General features: G+C 42.8%; 1 protein-coding gene across 1 annotated transcript; it reads right to left on the bottom strand.

The window, feature by feature from the left end:
- Positions 1-278: 278 nt before the first annotated feature.
- Positions 279-14,487, bottom strand: LOC109750171 (uncharacterized). Its single transcript, XM_073502787.1, has 14 exons — positions 14,285-14,487; positions 12,991-13,132; positions 5,723-5,777; positions 5,462-5,616; positions 4,979-5,270; positions 4,608-4,857; positions 4,362-4,512; positions 3,591-4,244; positions 3,454-3,515; positions 3,256-3,310; positions 3,096-3,135; positions 1,773-3,006; positions 1,597-1,665; positions 279-973 (listed from the first exon to the last, which is right to left on the bottom strand). Exons 1-12 carry the CDS (start codon positions 14,485-14,487, stop codon positions 2,900-2,902), a joined length of 2,166 nt encoding a protein of 721 aa, XP_073358888.1. The 3' UTR covers positions 279-973; positions 1,597-1,665; positions 1,773-2,899.
- Positions 14,488-21,535: the final 7,048 nt, after the last annotated feature.

The following is a 21,535-nucleotide window of genomic DNA, read 5'->3' as shown; positions in this document are numbered from 1 at the left end:
CATAAGCCGAGTGGTCGATAAAATACTCTCGGCCTACCAAGAAACACAAGGCAAAATATGGTTTTTCTCTAGTGGGAGGGAGGATTTGTACTTTGAATCGGAAATGTTAGCAAGCGTAGATACCACAATGAGAGGGGAGGAGGGACAAATGGGAACTACTTTAGAAAGTAATATGATGACACATCTTATGTAGACATTGTTATTTTAAGGTTGCTTACCGCATTTGCTTATCACGCCACTTCTTGTCATCGCCTAAAGTATGCACATTCCGGGAAGCGAAAGTAAAAGAAGCGCCATTCATAAAGTTTAGGGCCAACACCAGCTTAAATCTAAACACACATCTTGGTGATTACGCTTACTTCACTTGAAAGAGATACTAGCGAATGATCGAACAGAACATGGAAATACCATAACTAAACCTAGCGCAAAAGCAACCTAAGAACAAACACAAGTGAAGATGACAGGGGTCACAAAAGCTCGCAGGAAGGCTCGACATGCTCCTTTTTGGATCTGATCAATCATGGGGTTAGAGAGTCCACCTCATCTAGCGCCTTGAGGCCACGCAGCTCACCGTCTACGGCACGGAACTCCCCCTTTTTTAGGGGGCCTTCTTGAGCAAGCTGAAGCGGTTGATGGTGTCCACGAGCCCTTCAAACGCCTTGCTAATGTTTGACTTGAATGCCATGGCTTTGTTGAGTTTGGCAGTCCTGTTGGTGCTCTCGACCGTGGCAATCTTTCAACTATGGTGCACCTTGGCAGCTGAGTCCTTGCGGGCCCTCTCATGGCTGATACGACATCTTGGAAAGGGAGCGATAGGGTGAGAGAGGGTGAGGAAGGCATGATGGAATCCGAAGACAGGAATGGGATGGATGTAGACGTGTCGCTGTAGTCCGAGAGGTGCGAATGGTTGGAGACCAGGAAAGGCAAAGAAATTTCCATTGTTGCTATTCCTTGGTGACACCCGACCACGATCCTACACAAGTCAATCAGTACGTCATTTGGTTAACAATTAGTAGTTTAAACATGTTGCCCCAAAACTAAGACAATATAATATACAGAGGATGACAACAAGTACATGAAGGAGTATTTACCCGCAAAAAAAAAAGTACATGAAGGAGTATTTCACAGTTCATTACAAGATGAGTGATGCTGTTGAGATCTGTAATAACACACACTTGTGAAGTTCAGATGCGTTACGGTAATTGGAAAGTTGAAATCTGTAGCAGACATATGTAGAAGGAAGTAGCTAGCGAGGGAAGTAATCCTGCATGCCTAGCTACTTGCATAGTTTTAAATAGCCGGCTATAGCCTCGTTGTAGCCTTTTTAACAGGGTGCCACTAAATGGTACTCATGCACAATAGTCCGCTATTAGCCGGCTATAGCCCGCTATAGCTGATTTGGAGGACCGCCACACTCATACTTGTTAAGTATATTGTAGATTCAACTTCAAAATATTACGCCGTACAGTTTCCTTTTTCTTTCTTTTACTTGGAGTATAATTTTTAGCAACATGTATAATACATACCAGATCAGCCATTAGTTCTGAATTAGCTCGTAAATTAGAGAATTGACAGGAATGATTCATTGTCCATTACCTTGTTGAGCCCTTTATACATCCAAAAGCATAAACTGCACCGAGGCCAAAACTGATGATGTTCTCAAGCCTGTAAGGTTAGTGAGGTTATGCACTGTTAATTAAGGAGCTCAACAATATGTGTAGGACTGTAGTAGTATGTGGCCGTAAAGGAAGACAAACTGAAGCATTGCGTACTTGTAGGTAGTGGAGTTCCATACGCGTACGGTCCCGTCAAGTGAACCTGTAATTAGAATTGGAAGCTCAGGGTGCAAATGGACGACACAGATACTGTCCACATGCCCTTCTAGCTTATCAACACATTCTTTCATCTCTAATTCCCATATCTGATTCTTCAATAACAACAGCAACAGCAGCAGCAGCAACAACAACAACAACAATAACAACAACAACAACAACAACAACAACAACAACAACAACAACAACAACAACAACAACAACAACAACAACAACATAAAAGAAGAGGAAAATGGTTAATCATATGTCATGTATGGCAACTTCATAGCTAGCTAGAATTAATTGAATGTATTCTTCAAGAGATGGCACCTGTGGAGTCCTATCCTTACAGCCCACGATAAGATGCTGCCGATTAAGGCGTGTGAAGTAATCAACAGATAGCCCATTCTCATCCAGTTTCAATGTGATGGTGCTACTAGTATCATCACAACAGATACTCCAGATCTGTCAATTACAAATGCTAGTTATATCTTAAGTACATATAAAATAAATAACCAAAGAATTTGAAGGGTTAGACTATTCGCCACAACTTAAAAATGTAAGAAGGAAAAACACTCGAGGTAATATTACACTTGGGAGCGAGGAGGTTGAGTCTCCCACTGTACAAAAAGAGTGACACAATTTTACAACATGCATGCTAGAAAGTTACGTTTTGCATGAGATAAAAATGTGCCACGTCAATATCACACTAAAGAAATATGTTGTAATTTTACAACAATAATTGAGGTAGTTTTACAACATGCATGCTAGAAAGTTATGTTTTGCATGTGATAAAAAATGCGGCTCGGATGGAAGGCCAAGGTGAAGAATGAGTTACAATTAAAAAGCACACAAATTAACCTTTATTGTGCCATCCCATGAAGTACTAGCAAAACTGTCCTTGTTCTCTGGGTTAAAGGTTATTTGTGTCACTTTATCAGTGTGCCCCTGAAATGTCCGGGTGCATTTCCAGTCCTTGTTCCAGTCCCAAAGCTTAATCAGGTGATCATCATCATCAGACGACAATGACAACACAAACGGATCTGTTGGATGCACTGCCAAGGTTGTGATGCAACCATCGTGAGCATTCAAGGTCCTGACATGTTGGTTTTGGTTGTAATTGTACACGTGGATGCCCCCATTGCTGTCACCGGCGACGAGCCATTTCTCTCGTGCGATAATTTAGCTGCATGAACTGCATGACCAGAATATATGATGTATGAGCAAGAAAACTAGATGTTAATATGGAATATATTTGACCAGAAACTATTTAAACATGCTTGCCTGGTTCATATTCCACTAATTCAAGTGAGTTCATCATAGCCTGCGGCCAGTCAGATGAACATACATAAGTAACATGAGTCAGTATTGAATTGAAATACAGATGCATAATAGTGAGTATATAATAGTATGGACACCAAATAAATTAAGAAAACCCACGTACCATTGTGCTGTAATTCCAAATACGAAGGCTCCCCACGGGATTCGTCGTCATAATCCTGCATATATCATTACCATATAGTTTCATCAACCTTAAACATACTCTATACATATTTCCCCGCAAACAAAAGCATATACTTCATATAGCTGGCAATACTGGTACATGTACGAGGGATTGATTAGCAAGAACGCACGCACTCACCCTGGCTCAGTTGGATGCACATCAATGGACGAAACTTCACGAGCTTCAGGTGTGGTTATGATCTGAAATATATGCATATATTATATATGATTCAACAAGGCCAACACAACAACCTCAGGGTTATATAGCTAAATTACCTCAGATGATGTCCCTGATTCGGCAGCTGGTCTATCACAGGAGATAACCTTCAACATCACCCCTTGCACTACCTCATCTCTGGCACCAGGCATCTCTTTGGCTTTCTTAAAGAATGTATCGTACTCGACGGTGATGTGATCTTTGTCAACATCGAGGAGGTCGTATCCACCCAACTCGACGCTATACAACGTGAAGAATTCACCGCTATCCGAAGGCAAGGACGGCGGTAGTACATGCTGCTGCTTATTGGGCATTATTGTGAGTGTGAGGGTATAGGCACACCTTGATGGCACAACGCCGCAGATCGGCTTCTTTGTCAAGTACATCTTGGGTCTGTTGGCCACAAGCATGAATGCGACGGGATCGTTTCCCTTGTTGTCTAGCCTCAACGAGCAGGAACTCATGGCCTTTTTCTTTATGAATGGTAGGAAGCAGAGCTCCAGTGGGTCGGTGTCAAGCAGTGAATCACTGTGAATCAAAGTTTCTGTTTTGTTCAGAGTATTTACAATATTCTCCATGGTGGGTCTTTTGTGTCTACTGGCCTCCACGCACTTGAACGCAATTTCCAGGCATTTCTTAACTTGTTGGCAGTATCCTTCAACTGATGTGCCCTTCACTGTTTCTTGTAACCTCTTCCTCCAATTTACACATACCTATGAAATTGGAATAAATACCACACAAAATTAATGTTAAAACACACTGAATTTTATTACTACAAGAAATGATCATGAATGGTGCAAAGATATTTCCAAAAAAAGAAGAAATTTTACCCGATCAATGAACCCCTTAGAGGACATCTCAAGGCTTCCCAAACTATACCTATTCCCGGTCATGATCTCTATTATTACAACACCCAGGCTGTATATGTCATACCATTTTGTCGCTATTTGTTTCTCAACAAATTCTGGCGGCATATATTCACTGGGTGCAGTCAGATGAGAAATATTAAGATACAGCCAGTGTAAAGAAAACGCTAATTTAAACTATTACTTGAAAAGAAATTGAAATTAACTCACGGTAATCCAACTTTAGCCTGTAGCACATAGTGTTGTTGTATAAGCATCCCTCTTGGTAAATATTTATGGTCATAGATGATGTTTGATACATTGAGGTCATCTATTTTTGGCCGCATATTATCATCCAGCAATATATTGCTAGGCTTTAGATTTAAATGATAAATAGTCCCCTCATGGAGGTGTTTCAAACCCACGCAAGTGCCCTTAATTATTCTGTAGCGTGTGTGCCAGTCCAGCCCAGAATGAATATCTGTCGAAAGGAGACAGATATAGTATCCCAAAAATGCTTAGAGTGTTAATTTTATTCTTCAAATGCCAGATATATAATAAAAATATATCTTGCCGCATGCATGTTGCGGCGTCATATATACCTGAAATATGTCGCTCAAGGGATCCATTTGGCAAATACTCGAAGAAGAATATCCTTTGCATCTCATCGTCATACACATAACCTCCTCCTTCATGCTCTATAAGTTTGCTGTGTTTTCTATAGCAGTAACCAGCTAACCTGACAATATTTTGATTTTCGAACAATACTACGTGACCAGACCTATGCAGGGAACGATTAAATGACCTTTGCGGCGAAGGATCAAGGACGTTCTCGAGTGCTGGCATACTACTGTGAACCTTCACAGCAAGAACTTGTCCATCCTCACAGATTCCCTATATATATTTAACACATCTTATTAGAAAATGGATTCTTAATTTTGCTTACCAGAGGCAATGTACTATAAAAGCTAGTTGATCATACTCCTTCCAATCCAAAATAAGTGTCATAATTTCGAACTAAGGTTAGTTAAACTTTAGTTCAGAACTGCGGCACTTATTATCGATCGGAGGGAGTACGTACGTACCTTGTAAACCTTTCCACTCCTACCCTCTCCAAGTAGTCGCTCTTCAGAGAAACCACCTGTGATGTGGTCAATCTCCTGGAATGTCATAGCCTTGGGCTTTGGAATGGGTAAACAGCTCTTCCTCTGAGTAGACCAGCTGCTAGCTTCATTGTGCCCTTGTAAATTCAAAAAGTTAAGTTATGGACTCGTGTGAACTTAGTGCATTCTTGTAGCTAGGTTAGTTTTTACTATTATTATTTCTTAAAGACAGCAAGCATTAACCTGAAGAAGGCCTGGAGGAGCGCAGAATGGATTCTCCAAGGTCATCCTGATTAAACTACATATCATAAAGAAAACAAGGAGCTGTATGTATAAGCCCACGGAAGAGTGACCATATTTTTTTCTTTTCAACACAAGGATAAACTTAGAGTAGTAGTATCACTTCAACAAATAAAGCAAGCATGCGTGCGGTCCATGTACGTGCTAGTATAATGCTGATCATCATTTACCATCCCCATTCTCTAGACTAGACTTATTTTTTAAAATTTCTGGACTGGAATCTTGAAATCATATCTATAGATTTGTCTCAAAATTTATTGCAAAAAATATTGTTTTCTTGATTTTATGCATATACTATAGTAGAAATTAGTGTTCACAGTTAAATCTTGAAGAACACGTGAATCACCAAAACATTACTTATCTGTGAACCGGAGAGAGTAGAATATAAGATGGCGTGACATTAAAATCCTACATATTTTATATTCATGCATTTATAATCATGTGAATCAAAGAGGCACTAGGACATAAACTATAAAAGTTACAAGCTAATCCAGGATAAATGAACATGCCATGTGTCACAAGTAACACGTCACCTTTTCTGTATGTAGCCCTTGGTCACTAATCAAAGTTTCAGTCTCGTTCAAACTAGAAACAATATCTTGTATAGTAGGCCTTTCTTGTCGGTTTGACTTCAAGCAGTCTAATGCTACCTCAATGCATCTCTTCACCTGGCAGCAGTATACATCAACTAGTGGCTTGTGACTTTGATGTATCTTTTTCCTCCAGTTATTATGTACCTTCAATAATATTAGAAACAAAGTTAGAACGGTATAGTACACACAGGTCAAACATAACATAGTGGTTATCCAATATAGATGTTGGAAATAGCATGACAAAAAACTTATTCTTACAAGTATAACAGATTTCCGAGTCGTCATCTCAACAACACGACTGTAGCCTTCATGTCCGGTCATTATCTTTACAATGATAACTCCCAAGCTAAATATGTCAAACTCTTTTGATATTATTTGATGCTTTACGTATTCCGGCGGCCAATATCCACTGCATGTCACCATGTATGGCACAAATTGTAACATTTTGGAATGAAGAGCTAGAGAAAAGAAAGTAGATGCAAAAAATATTTCTTATTTGAAAAGGTAAACTTTATTGATCTCCCAGACACTTGCATCAAAGTGAATGCACATAAGACATTGCAGCACTAACTGAAGAGAGGCGGGCAAATTAGGGCTTTGCTTATCAATAATCTCTGTTAGAAAGAAAGAAATCCAAATGTTAATTCAACATATGAAGTAAATCAAAGTTCGTAACAATGAGTTGTGTGTCTCCTCAACATCCCAACACACAGCTAGGTGCCAAGACAGTGTCGTTGCCACGTACGATCGATCACATGGACACGGCTGACATTATACGACATACTAACAGTTGGATATTAGATGGGAAGAACATTTCCTTTGGTGTGTCTTAAATTAGCCCCCCCCCCCCCCCCCCATAACACTCCCTCCATTTTAGTATACTCCCTCCGTTCCTAAATGTAAGTCTTTTTAAACATTCCACTATGGACTACATACGAAGCAAAATGAGTGAAGCTACACTCTAAAATGCATCTATATACATCCATATGTGGTTCATAGTGGAATCTCTACAAAGTTTAGAAACGGAGGGAGTATAATGCATACTATGGTTCTTTAAGACAAGAGTTTAACCAACAATTAATCTATCAAATACAAGCTATTGTCCAGTATGCTCTCGTGGTAGCAGATAGAAAAGGTGCTACTGCTGAAGCGACCTGCTACCTCAAGAGCGAAGGTTAACCAAAACAAATATAGTAGAAAAACATAGAGGAAATGAGCTAGTGATATAACTAGACATCTTTAGCAACCTTAGTAATCACATCTTTCTGGAATACAGCGATCAAAGTGAGTGAGATGGTCAAATTCAATGACCAGAGATACATTTTACTCTTTTCATTAAAACCCGTAAACCTTTTTCCAAAATAAATGAATCTAAACACAAAAACATATCATATGGATTCTACAACTACCTAGACATATCCGTTGATAGAATGCTTACCATGTGCCGATGGAACTCATTGTTTTTTTTGTGTTTTCTTTACCAAAGAGCCTTGATAAACCGAAATCTGCGATTTTCGGAACCATATCCTTATCTAGCAATATATTATCAGGTTTTAAGTCAAAATGCATTACGGGATATTCCAACCCCTCACGAAGATATTTTAGACCCTCGCAGATCCCTTTGATTATTCTGTAACGTGTGGGCCAGTTAAATCCGGTGTTTTCATCTGCACCAAAGAGAAAAAATAGTATTATTGCTAAAAATGTAAATCTAAAGAACAACTTTTATTGTGTTAAGTAAATGCAAGTGGAGCAGAAGGCACAAACTTAATTACCAGAAATAAGCTTGTTTAAGCTACCCTTATGTACATACTCAAAGCAGAGTGCCATATGTATACGTGTAGCGGTAACTTGTTTTCCATCAAACTCTGCAAGTTCTTCCTCTGATTCTTTGCAGAAGCCCACTAACTCCACAATATTTTGATGCTTGAGCCCCCTGAGATTGTTGAACTCTTTGTGAAATTCCTTGTCATCTAGCCCTGAACTGCTATGTAGTACTTTCACGGCAATCTCTCCTCGAGTTTCATGCACACCCTGTCCGACATTTCTTGTTAATACTCAACATCCTTGTTGTGCTGTAGTGATGCATGGTGTTGCAAAAACGTAGAAATACAAGCACTATAGTTTAGTTGGTTGATTAAATTAATTAATACCACAACTTTGAGGTACCTCATAACAGTTTTCCACACTTTTAAATATATTTTTCATAAAATCAAACTTCTTGCCTAATTTCTAACAGATCACTCAAATTGTCCACTTCTGGTCATTTGGTAGCAAATCTAACATAGTGGGCCTAGTTGTCAATGCCTAAGAGGATGCATACATAGAATATCTCACACTTGATTCTTAGATAGACATGATTACCTCCTGTATGCCCTTCTTTTCCCTTCTCCCTTCTCACATCCCACTAATCTTGCCAACATTAGCCATGACTCTTCCACCAAGAACCAACTCTATCTTCCACTAGGGGATCCCCATCTGGCTCGAACGCATTGTTTGACCTCACGCCATAGGGGGAAGGGCATGATACGTCTCCGTCATATCTATAATTTTTTATTGTTCGATGCCAATATTATACAAATTTTATATACTTTTGGCAATATTTAATATTAATTTTTGGGACTAACATATTGATCTAGTGCCCAGTGCCAGTTCCTGTTTGTTGCATGTTTTTTGCTTTGCAGAATATACATATCAAACAAAGTACAAACGCAAACGGAGGCACACGACCTCCACTACCCACCAGGGCGCGCCTCCCCCCCCCCCCCCACCCCAGACGTGCGGTGGTGCCTAGTGGGCACCCCGTAAGTCAGTTGGGGCTCTTCTTCGGGTGCAAGGAAGCTTATATCAGGAAAAAATCGTGTTAAAATTTCAGCGCAATCGGAGTTACGGATCTCCGGATATTTAAAAACGGTTTTCAGCCAGAAAACATGAATGCGAAACGGAAGAGAACAGAGGGAGAGATCCAATCTCAGAGGGGCTCCCGTCCCTCCGCCTCCATGGAGGCCATGGACCAGAGGGGAACTCTCCTCCCATCTTGGGGGGACGCCAAGGAAGAAGAATAAGGAGGGGGCTCTCTCCTCCTCTCTCCCTGTGGCGCCGAAGTGCCGTCGGGGCAAGGATCGTGACGGCGATTTACATCAACAATATTGCTACCGTCAACACCAACTTTCTCCCCCTCCATGCAGCGGTGTAACCTATCTATTTCTGCTGCAACTCTCTACTTAAACATGGTGCTCAACACTCTATATTATTATCCAATGATATGTGGTTATCCTATAATGTTTGAGTAGATCTGTTTTGTCCTATGGGTTGATTGATGATCATGATTGGTTTGGCTTGTATATTTTTTTGGTGCTGTCCTATGGTGCCCTCTGTGTCGCGCAAACATGAGGGATACCCACTACAGGGTGTTGCAATACGTTCATGATTTGATTGTGGTGGGTGGTGTGCGTGACTGAAATACATACCCGAATAAGTGGGTTGTTGCGTATGGGAGTAAAGAGGACTTGATATTTAATGCTATGGTTGGTTTTACCTTAATGATCTTTGGTAGTTGTGATGCTTTCTAGAGTTCCAACCACAAGTGCATATGATCCAAGTATGGAAAGTATGTTAACGCATGCATCTCCCTCATATAAAATTGCAATAATGATTGCCGGTCTAGTTATCGATTGCCTAGGGAAAAATAACTTTCTTCTGTGACAAAAGGCTCTCTACTAAAATTAACTTTTATTATCTTGCAATTTATTCGTAGTTTTATTCTCGCAAAGTAATTCTAGTTTTATTCTTATTCTAGGTAAAACAAACATTATGTGTGCGTAGAGTTGTATTGGTGGTCAATAAAACTTGAGGGAATATTTGTTCTACCTTTAGCTCCTCATTGGGTTCGACACTCTTATTTGTCGAAAAAGGCTACAGACGATAACACCAATATACTTGTGGGTTATCAGGGGTGTTCTTGGTTTGTGATCTATTTTAGGTTCATGTTTGTTTATTATCTTGTTCTTGGCACAGATAGCACCAATATTCTCAATTAGTGTGCTCAGGCTTCCAGTCGTGAAGCAACCCCATGGTGAACCTATAATCTTCCTAGTCTCCACAAGCCATGCTTAAATAAATTTATAGAAGCGAATGAGAATTTGATTTGCATTTTTTTCCTAGGTAAACATTCTTCGACATAATCATACTTAGAGTATTCCCATCGAAAAGGCAAGTCTCCCTCCAGCGCTGACAAAAGCTAGTGAGATTAGTGTTTTGCGGATCTGGATCATAGGTTTGCGGGTCCAGATCCTAGGTTTTGTGAGATGTTGTGATGTCGGAGATTTCTTCATCATATTCTTCCATCCAAAAGTTCCTCTTCGAAGAATCAAACCGATGGTCTACATCTTCGACCTACCAAGATTGGAACCGGAGTAGCTCCAACTGATTCAGATCACCAAGAAGTGTGTTGTTTTGAGGAGCTTAAGATGAACATGCCACCAATTTCACCTCACATGCTCTGCCTCGCTGGAGTTTTGTGTTCTCCCTATTAGTTATATCACTATATCTTTAGGCCAAATGACCTGCTCAGCCTCCTAAGTATTTCTCCTCAATTAATCTTTTGATTTCATGATCAAAGCTACTCTGCCACATAATAACCACCAGAACCATTTGTGCCTATCCCTGGCGAGGTGCAATGCCCCCCCTCCCTAAGCGAGTTTATCATTAGCTTCCTATGGTGTCATGCATCTTTTTTCCCAAGACAGAGGAGGATGGGGAGGATGAAGAAGAACATGACACCAACAATTAATTATGCTCGCACTGCCATTACCTAGGATGAGATATGCTATGTATTCATGTGAGATACATGTGTGGCATCGTAGGCCAACTCAACCCTAACGAGTGGGCCTATTTCCTCAATTTTGTTGCCAGTTGATTGGAAATGGTCAGTTTGGGTGATCTGCTGTAAATATGTGGTAAAGCATTATGATATACCCTGAAGTTGTTTTTTTCAGTACTTTATTCGGTCGTTGCTATTTAGCGGTGACCTCTAATGTACAACTTTAATGTACCCGTTGTCCCTAACAGTATGGTAACAAATACAACTAAAATGCAATAATAAGGTTGTGCATTTTATGACATACTATCTATTAATATATGCTCCTTGAAGAAATTTGAAATGTAATGTCATACATGATGTCAGTTTGCTCCATCTTACGCCGACAATGCAACGGTGTATACACTACAAATGATTATCCATTAATTTTTCTATAGCACGGACAACTGTGTCTTGCTTTTGTCCTACTCAAAACAAAATAAAATAAAGTAAGGAAGCTTGTAAAAACACTAGAACGTAGATTATATTGCTCGCATACAACTAATTTTTTACTTCTTCTGCTCGTCCTATGAAGAAATTAATTAATTGGCATATTCCCCGTTCTCCTTATACAGATATACATAATATTGCATATAAATTAGAGTGAGGATCTGGTGACCACGCGATGCGGTGCCCCACTATTCTGGATCGCTGGATCTGAATCCAAGGTTGCGGTGGTAACACCATGTTATGGTCCATAATGGTGTAGAATTAGGAAAAGGAGCTGCCGTCGAGTGCGAACGTGGCAGGAGGGTACACCTTTAGGTACGGCACACACGAGTTAGATGGGCCATATGGAGATAAGTAGGGGACCTAGGCAGCATGCATGATGTACTTAGCTCGCTACAACATCTCCATGGTTGCATGCGTGCAAGTGTAGCAAAACTGGTTTTCTTTTTCTAATTTCAGTTAAAATTATTCCAGTTTTTCTTGCAAATTTGTGAATATGCAAATTTTCATTTTTTTAGCACTACTATGCGTCTGTGTTCGGAATTTTTTTAACATGATTTAACATCTATTACAGGCTGAAAAAATTACGAAGATCTTTTCCTGGCCGGAAATTTTCATAAAAAGAGGATGTCTCGCAACTTTTCTTGATCTTTTTGTTCTCCTCCTCTTCATTTTCTTCTTCTACCTGTACACAACATCTGCATGCACGTACTACCGTAGGCACTGTAGCGGAAAACTTGTTGTTGCATTTTTGCAGTGCCCGTGGGGCGAGATGTTGGACTATCGTACTATGCATGTTTTACCTGCGTCGTGTGTACTGCTGTGGCAGAGGATACAAGCCTAATTACGCTTTAAGGAAGAACCGTTCGATCGGTTGGGGAGGATGGACGGCAGATGGACGGGTGGCACAGTGCACCCATTGTTACCGTGTAAATTTAACAATGCAATATTTCCTCTGATATATTGTTTCCTACTCACATTGTAACTTTTTATAAGATGTTTTTAGAGACCATGGTAGTGTCAAAAAAGTCTTCATTAAGTTACAGAGGGAGTACTTGTATAGCAGCAGGAAGGTCCATGCTAATCAAGGCATGACCACTAATTAACATAATCTAGTGGTCCATAAAAATTGACAATCGAGCTCTTCTGAAAAAGAAGAACAGCAGCATGTAAAAAGGAATGATAATATGGAGGTGTACATGCTGATCACCCATGAAAGAAGAGCCGATCGATCAAGAGAACAGAAAACACATGCATGCGTGCATGGTTTTAATTATTATTCATATAAGTATATACTACTACGTACGTACCTTGTAAACTGTTCCAAATCCACCACTCCCAAGTATTCGTTCTTCATCGAAATCATTTGTAATCTGCTTTATCAATTGGTATGGTAGCTTACTTGGCTCGTCGCTTGTGCATTGTTGTTGCTTGGCGTCCATGCTACTCATCCTGCTTAGAATAGAATAGATTAGATTAGATTAGATCTGGTACCAAAACCAAACGGAAAAGTGGATGCAATGGTTTCATTTTCGTATCTAGCTACCACCTGAGAGTAGAGCAGTTTTGCGTAAGACGCTTAATTAATTGGGGAAGGAGAAGGAGGGGAGGCTACCAGCCGACGGGATTAAGAATGAATGGAATAAGCAGCTAGATAGCTAGCTTTAACAACGGCGGACAAGATGGATCGAACGCGTTTTTCTTTTCCTTTTTGCACGAATATATCCACAAGGGAATCAAAAGTGCAAATTAGTCAGCTCATCAATTAGGATGTTGATTGATCATTCAAAGGGCATCTCCAACACCGACCACCCAAAACGGACACTGTCCGTGGACTGGTCCACGGGTAGTGATGCGGGAGCCGGCCATCCAATCATGCCTGCATATATTTAAAACTGAATTTGAACAAATCGGATGATTTTTCATGCAAACCGTTTGATTTTCAATCAAACCGGCCAACATTAATTACATTTCATTAAATAAAAGCGGCCGAACCATAGACTAGTCTAAATCTTCGCCGTTGATCGTCCTCTGAGTTCATGTTGTTCCCTTATGTGTCCATTCCGGTGACGGTGAACTCCGAAGTAAAGGTGCGGTCACCGGCGAGGAAAAGTAAGACACGGGACACGAAGTGGCCCCCACATGGGACACAAGGCGCCACCGCCTCCCATGTTCTACTCCTCCTTGTCAAAGTCCACGACCTGGCCATGACAGGTGAAGGTTAGGTTGACGATAGACGTGGATGGGTCGGCCTGTCGCCGTAGCGGTGCCAACATCGTTTACATGTCAGCGCGAACAACACAAATTGCGGCGTTTCCATCGACGACTGCCTGGGTATCCTTGTCCGCCACCGCCGCACGAGCGTTGCACGCGGCTACTTAGAGCGCCCACTGCTCCTCCACGGAGTTCGGGTACTCCACAGCCATCGCCGCCATGGTATCCACGCTCACGAACTTGCCATTGATTTCGCCCTCCGCCAACCGGTGATACGCAAGGAGGGAGAGATTGTACCGTTTCTCGTCTTGCACCTACCGGAAAGCTGATACCAGATGTCGCGCCTGCTGTTCATCCGGCATGAAGGCGTCGAAGTACGTCTACACCTACTCCACGGTCAAGCCGACATGGACAGGCGTGGGCAGGGGCTCCAGCTTGTCGTCGAAGGCGTCCTCCATCGTTGGGTCATAGTCACTCAACTCCGGCGAGCTCGCCGGCATGCCTAACTCTATCTGCCGCACATGAAAGCCTTGCCAGCCGGCTGCAAGGGCCTCCACCTCGTGTTTCTGTTCCGTCGAGAGGCTCTTCCACATCATCCTAGAGCTGGCGGTCGTGCTGGAGGTGGTGCAAGGAGGAGAACAGGAAGAAGACGTGTTTGTAGTGCAGATGGTGCAGAGCAAGCCCATGTTTAAATAGCGGGTGTCGGCCGGGGCTAGAGGCGGGGTTTGTCAATGCGGACACCGGAGTTGGTTTCTTGGTCGCCGTGTCTGTTTAATGTCGGCGGACAGACAAACGGGCGAACGGTTTGAATGCGTTAGATAGCCGTCCCATCCAATCACGTCGCACTGGCATTGAACAAGCGCGGAGACAGGGGCACGGCGCGGGTTATGCTCTCGGCCGGCGTGGCGTTTCAATGCTGGCTCTAGAGTGAGGTCGCGTAGCTGTCATGAATTTGGTGTTGGCGCTCCCGACCGGCATGAACGCTCAACAACCGCTTTGTGTGGGAGAGTGCGCAAGCGTGGGAGAGGGTTTTGAATGGGACCAGGGTGACGGGTGTGGCAACGATCCGGATGCCGCAAAGCCCCCTTGTTTGCCTCTCGTTTGCGGGAAAACCGATGTTAACCGATAAAATACCATGTTGGATGGTAAAATGCATCCGGACTGCTCGGTTTGGACGGTTACGGGTGGTTTCAGGGTCAGCCTCTGATTTTGCTTTCAAGTTAGGGCACTTTGGTTCGCGTGGAAAGCATCCAAAGACGCGTATTCTTTTTCGCTCGAAAACGATTTGTGTTCTCTTTTTTTAAGGAATATTTTTGCACTTGTCTAAACTGGTGAATGGAAAGCGCATTTGTAAAGGTTCTGTTCTAGACTTAATTGTTGTAGAATATATTCGGAAGTCTGAACAGAGGTACAGATTTATGAAAGCGTGGCAAGGTATAATATACGTATTCGCCGGTCTGAATCTGAACTCACACATTCAACGGCTGGCTGCAGTGCGGACGCTCACCAGAGTGGGAAACGAATTTGGGAGTACTAGAAGATTCTCCCTGCCCACAACACGTATTTTCTCCCCCTTGCATGCGCTCACCAGAGTGAGTGGGAGACGAATTTGGGTGTACTGTACGTTGACGGCCCTATTAACCGTTGTTCTCTCTTGGGGCCGGCATCATCTTCCCGTCTTAAAGGTCACAGCAGGAGCATTTAATTTGAGCTCGAGAATAGAAAGATACTTTCGCTCTTACTTTAGCAAGGTGTGGGACAAGGGATCGACCAGCTAGTGGACGGAACGCTGCTCACACATCGGTGTTGGCGCTTGACTGCCCTAAGACTTGCTCGATGCGCCTTCCCGCGGTTTTTTTAGATTGCCTAGTTGACGATCAATTTGTTTGGTACGTACGTGTGTTAGCTAGCTTCGCGAATCTTCCACCTGCATGTCTACTTACGCACTAGCTCTGTACGTTTCTTGTCTCCTGATCCCAACCAAACTAACCTAGGTATCTAGTAGTACGTGTGTATTGCCGAAAAGTATTGGGCAGCCTGGCTGAAGACGGGGATTTTTTTCCATAATGATTGGGACGTACGAGCTAGTAGCCTGCGTTGTCATGTTCAGCAACTAACGCCGCACCCATGGAAAGAAGAGTCGGGAATGGATGCCATCAGCATGATCAATAACAGTTGTGTATTTCTTGAATCAAAAAGACGTACTTAACATATATCAACAAGCCAAGCAAGGTTTGCATGACGTGATAACAGATATACATACATACACAGCTGCTTTTTATGTTTTGGCATCGAGTCTAGGCCGGTAGGTTATCACTCAACATACATCTAATTCACGTATTCAACAATACATCAATCCTTTTTTTCGGCAATACGCAAAGCTTGTGTATCATTTCACTGATACAAAAGGAGTATAATGAGTACAACGGGGGTGGTTGGTGGTGGCAGCGAAATTCCGGCAGGGCTTCGCCAAGCACGTACCGGTGAAACATAGGAGGAGTTGAGAGAGGTAACGGGCAAGGGTCGAAGGATGGCTGCCCCCAACGCCTCCCACCTTTATGTAGGCGTGGAGGGGGCAGGTGGCTTGCCCTGCAAGGCCCTAGGGTCGTTGGCCAAAGGGGGAGGAAGGAAAACCCACCTTTTCTTCCCCACCGATCGCTATCCCTTTTTAGGGATCCTGATCTTATCCCCTTGGGATATGATATTATTTCTTTTAAGGGAGGATCTTGGTACATCTAGACCAGGGTTGTGGAGACTTTCCACACTACCCACGTTCATGTGGGTCCCCCATGCAGGTGGGCCCCACTCCGGAACCTTCTAGAACCTTCGCGATACAATAAAAAAAACTCGAACTTTTTCCGAAACCTCGATAGCAACTTTCCATATATGAATCTTTACCTCCAAACTATTCCGGAGCTCCTCGTGATATCCCGGATCCCATCCGGGACTCCGAACAACCTTCAGACTTTCCACTATTAATATCTCAATACCACCCTAGCGCTACCGAGTGTTAAGCATGCGACCTTATGGGTTCGAGAATAATGTAGACATGACCGAGACTCCTCTCCGGTCAGTAACCAATAGCGGGACCTGGATGCCCATATTGATTCCTACATATTGCACGAAGATCTTTAACGGTTGAACCACGATGTTAAGGATTCAGTTAATCCCGTATACAATTCCCTTTGTCTGGCGATATGTTACTTGCCCGTAATACAATTCCCTTCGATCGTCGGTATCTCCATACCTAGTTCAATCTCGTTACCGGCGAATCTCTTTACTCGTTCCGTAATACAAGAACCCATGACCAACCTCATTAGTCACATGCTTGCAAGCTTCTTGTGATGTTGTATTACCGAAAGGCTCCGAGATACCTCTCCGTCATACGGGGTGACAAATCTCAGTCTTGATCCATGCCAACTCAACAGACACCCTCGGAGATACCCGTAGAGCATCTTTATAGTCACCCAGTTACGTTGCGTCGTTTGATACACACAAGGTACTCCTCCGGTGTCAGTGAGTTGCATGATCTCATGGTCATAGGAACAGATACTTCACATGAAGAAACGATAGCAATAAACTTGATACGATAATATGCTACGTTTATAGTTTGGGTCTTATCCATCAAATCATTCTCCTAATGATGTGATCCCGTTATCAAATGACAACTCATGTCTATGATTAGGAAACCATAGCCATTTTTGATCAACGAGCTAGCCCGGTAGAGGCTCACTAGGGACATGTTGTTGTCTATGCATCCACACATGTATTTGAGTTTTCAATCAATATAATTATAGCATGGATAATAAACGATTATCATGAACAAGGAAATATAATAATATCCACTTTATTATTGCCTCTAGGGCATATTTCCAACATCTCTCGAAAAAAAATCATGGCGTGGCTTAGAGGTGTTCCGTCCATAGGAGGTGTTCAGAGGAGACTCTGCGCGTGGCGTCGCATCTGGTGACGGGGACCGGCATTGCAGAGCGGGGCAGCGCATTTGGTGACAACGACCCGGGGTTGGGGTGTAGAGCATGGCGACGCATCGAGGATATCTCCCTGTTGCGTTGTGCGGCTGCGGCCGACGTGCGACGTGATTTCGCAGCGTGCAAGGGCGACTAGAGCACGGCGCAGGGGCCGGAGATGTCATCCCCATCGCGGAACTTTGCGCCGGTGGTCTGCTGGCCCGACGACGGTTGCTACGAGACGCTTGACAGTGAGAACCACTAGCCTTGACGACATGTCATACATGCGCCCGTCCGCTCCCTCAATGCGCGTGTTAGTCGCCGTTGGGGCCACCCACAGTTTGACGCCGTCGTAGGGCAAAGAAGAAGACAAGGGGGGGAGGGTGCGGCGGCTCGATCCAGATTGAGGATGACGCGGCGACGGCTCGATCCAAATCACGGTTGGCTCATGACTGGTTGCCGACGGGGGGAGATGGAGGGCGACGGCGTGGGTGGGCATGGAAGGGGATTTTGATTAGTCAAAGTGCCCAGTGGCTTTTTTTGCCCAGTCACCTCCTGACGACCGGGACCCGTCTGTCATAAATAGGCTTAAAGCGCTCTAATCCGTCGATCAGTGTTATTTGAAAAAATAAATTATCATAGGGATGTTGGTTTCTGCCAAAAAAATGTAATGTAGTGTTTTCTGATAACCTAGTCCTCAAAGTGGTGGTTTATTGCAATTTACTCGTGTGTGCGCGATGCTACTTCTTCAACAGAGGATTTTCTTCTTGAACCCACACTGTGTGCGCGCGCGCTCTGTTTCGTCCCCTGCTGGCTCTGCTGCGCTGCTGCCTCATAACTGAATATTGTATGTGTCTGCAAAACAAGCAACTTGTCACCAGTTCATGAGAAATAATGGTTCCTGGTTATCCTTGCTGTCTTTTTGCGACTCCTGAACCAAAGACTCATGTGACACACCTGAAGTTTTTGAGACTTGCAGCACTGGGAATCTGGGATCAAAGGTTCCATGCTTATACCTTGCTGGCACATCATTAACTATCAGCATATCTGTACATTGTCTTTGTTGATCTGCTCTATGGTTTTAATACATAAAACATTTTTTTGACGAAAAGGCAGGGCCACTGCTTTTCATTGCGCATAGACGAAAAAAAAATGTTACAAAGCAAGATTACAGAGGGGGAGGGGGGAAGAACAAAACATCACATTAGTCTGGCTCTAGAGGTCTCTCTACTATTGCCAAGACACGTCGCCGTCCAGCATCAACCCAGTCCTGGGCCTCTAACTGAATTTTTTCGAACAGCCTTGCAGAGGTACACGACGTGTTCCTGAAAATTCTTTCGTTTCTCTCCTTCCATAGCATCCACCATACGAGGGCCATGACCGATCTCCACGACTTTGCCGTCTCCTTGTTCATACCCTGAGAAGAGCGTTGCCACCAGTCTATCATGTCTTCATTGCCATTGATATTCAGGCTCTGGGGAGGCCCAGCTTGTTGATTGCTAAGTGCCAAATCTCCTTGGCGTAGGGGCAAACTGAAAGGAGGTGGGAGGCACTTTCAGGAGCTTGCAAGCACAAGGAGCAGGTGGGATTATGTGGCCAGCCTCTCTTAGCCAGGTTATCAGCTCCTGAAAGAGTTTAGCCAGGTTATCATTCTCGATGATTAGCCAGGTTGTCAGCCGCGAGCCACACAAAAAATTGACATTTTGGCGGCGCGTCCGAGCTCCAGGCAAGTTTGGCGAAGAGCGGCTTGATCTGTGCCGACAGCATGGCAGCAGAAGCAGAAGCAGCCGAGAAAGTACCATTAGCTGTCCATCGCCAGGTCAAGGAGTCAGGCTGGTCCGGGATGAGGTGGGTGTGCTGCACAACATTCCATAGGCTCGAGAACTGGTCGATGGAGGCAGCCGAGAGGTTGGCTTTGAAGTGTCTCATCCATTTGTCACCCATTACAGCAGCCGAGAGGTTGGTTTTGAAGCTGCTCTTGAGAAATTTGTCCTTAGGCCACTTGCGTTGTCAAAGGCATCTAGAATAGCTTTGGCCGCAGTGATCTCATGGGTAGTTGGCCTGACAACCATCATCACATCGTCTGCATATAATGAGATTCTGAGGTTAGGTATGCAGCGGCCAAAAGGCCCTTGCGATGGAAAATTTTCTCAGAAAGCTCGCCATTGACAAGAACCCGAGTGGACGAAGAAGCAATCATCGCAGCAATCCAGTTTCTCCACTTTTGTCCAAACCTTTCGCGGTGAAGACAACGTAATGGTTTATGTTTTCTCACATCTCAGTTAAAGTATATTGTCATTGACCTTCCAAACATGTTGAGCTTGCCTTTCCCCCTCATGCTAGCCAAATTCCTTGCACCAAGTAGAGATACTACTTGTGCTTCCAAATATCCTTAAACCCAGTTTTGCCATGAGAGTCCACCATACCTACTTATGGATTGAGTAAGATCCTTCAAGTAAGTTGTCATCGGTGCAAGCAATAAAAATTTCTATCTAAATATGCATGACTTATTAGTGCAGAGAAACTAAGCTTTGTACGATCTTGTTGTGGAAGTAATAAAAGCGACGGACTGCATAATAAAGGTCCACATACAAGGGGCAATATAAAGTGACGTTTTTTGCATTAAGATTTTGTGCATCCAACCATAAAATCGCATGACAACCTCTGCTTCCCTCTGCGAAGGGCCTATCTTTTACTTTATGTTTTTACTTTATGCTTGAGTCAAGGTGATCTTCACCTTTCCCTTTTTCATTTTATCCTTTGGCAAGCTCCTCGTGTTTGAAAGATCATGATATATATATATATATATATATATATATATATATATATATATATATATATATATATATATATATATATCCAATTGGATGTAAGTTAGCATGGGTTATTATTGTTGACATCACCTAATTAAAGGTGAATACGTTGGGAGGCAACACAATAAGCCCCTATCTTTCTCAGTGTCCGGCTGAAACTCCATAACCACAAGTATTGCGTGAGTGTTACCAATTATAGAAGACTACAAGATAGTTGAGTATGTGAACTTGCTGAAAAGCTCTATTGATGACTCTTTCTGATGTTATGATAAATTGCAATTGCTTCAATGACTGAGATTATAGTTTCTTAGTTCTCAATGAAGTTTTTGAACCATACTTGACATTGTGAATTGATTGTTACTTGAACATAAGAAATCATATGATAAAATCTATATATGTTGCTATTATAAGAATGATCATGATGCCTTCATGTCCGTATTTTATTTTTATCGACACCTCTATCTCTAAACATGTGGACATATTTTTCGATATCGGCTTCCGCTTGAGGACAAGCGAGGTCTAAGCTTGGGGAGTTGATACGTCCATTTTGCATCATGCTTTTATATCAATATTTATTGCATTATGGACTGTTATTAAACATTATATATCAATACTTATGGCTATTCTCTCTTATTTTACAAGGTTTATCATGAAGAGGGGGAATGCCGGCAGCTGGAATTCTGGCTGGAAAAGGAGCAAATATTGGAAACCTATTCTGCACAGCTCCAAAAGTCCTGAAACTCCACGAAACATGTTTTTGGAATTTATAAGAAATATTGAGCGAAAGAAATACCTCAGGGGGCCCACACCCTGTCCAGGAGGGTGGGCCCCCCCTTACTGGGCGCGCCCCCTGTCTCTTG

Source organism: Aegilops tauschii, chromosome 7, assembly GCF_002575655.3.
Source record: "Aegilops tauschii subsp. strangulata cultivar AL8/78 chromosome 7, Aet v6.0, whole genome shotgun sequence".
NCBI lineage: Eukaryota > Viridiplantae > Streptophyta > Magnoliopsida > Poales > Poaceae > Aegilops > Aegilops tauschii.
The sequence above is the reverse complement of the archived record's forward strand: the minus strand, read 5'-3'. Positions and strand labels throughout refer to the sequence as shown.

Coding starts and splice junctions, on each gene's coding strand:
- LOC109750171 (XM_073502787.1), bottom strand. CDS start 14,487: ATGTGGAAGAGCCTCTCGACGGAACAGAAACACGAGGTGGAGGCCCTT. Junction 5,778..12,990: donor GATTTGGAACAGTTTACAAG/GTACGTACGTAG, acceptor TATGATATGTAG/TTTAATCAGGATGACCTTGG. Junction 3,007..3,095: donor ATTAGTGGAATATGAACCAG/GCAAGCATGTTT, acceptor CTGGTCATGCAG/TTCATGCAGCTAAATTATCG.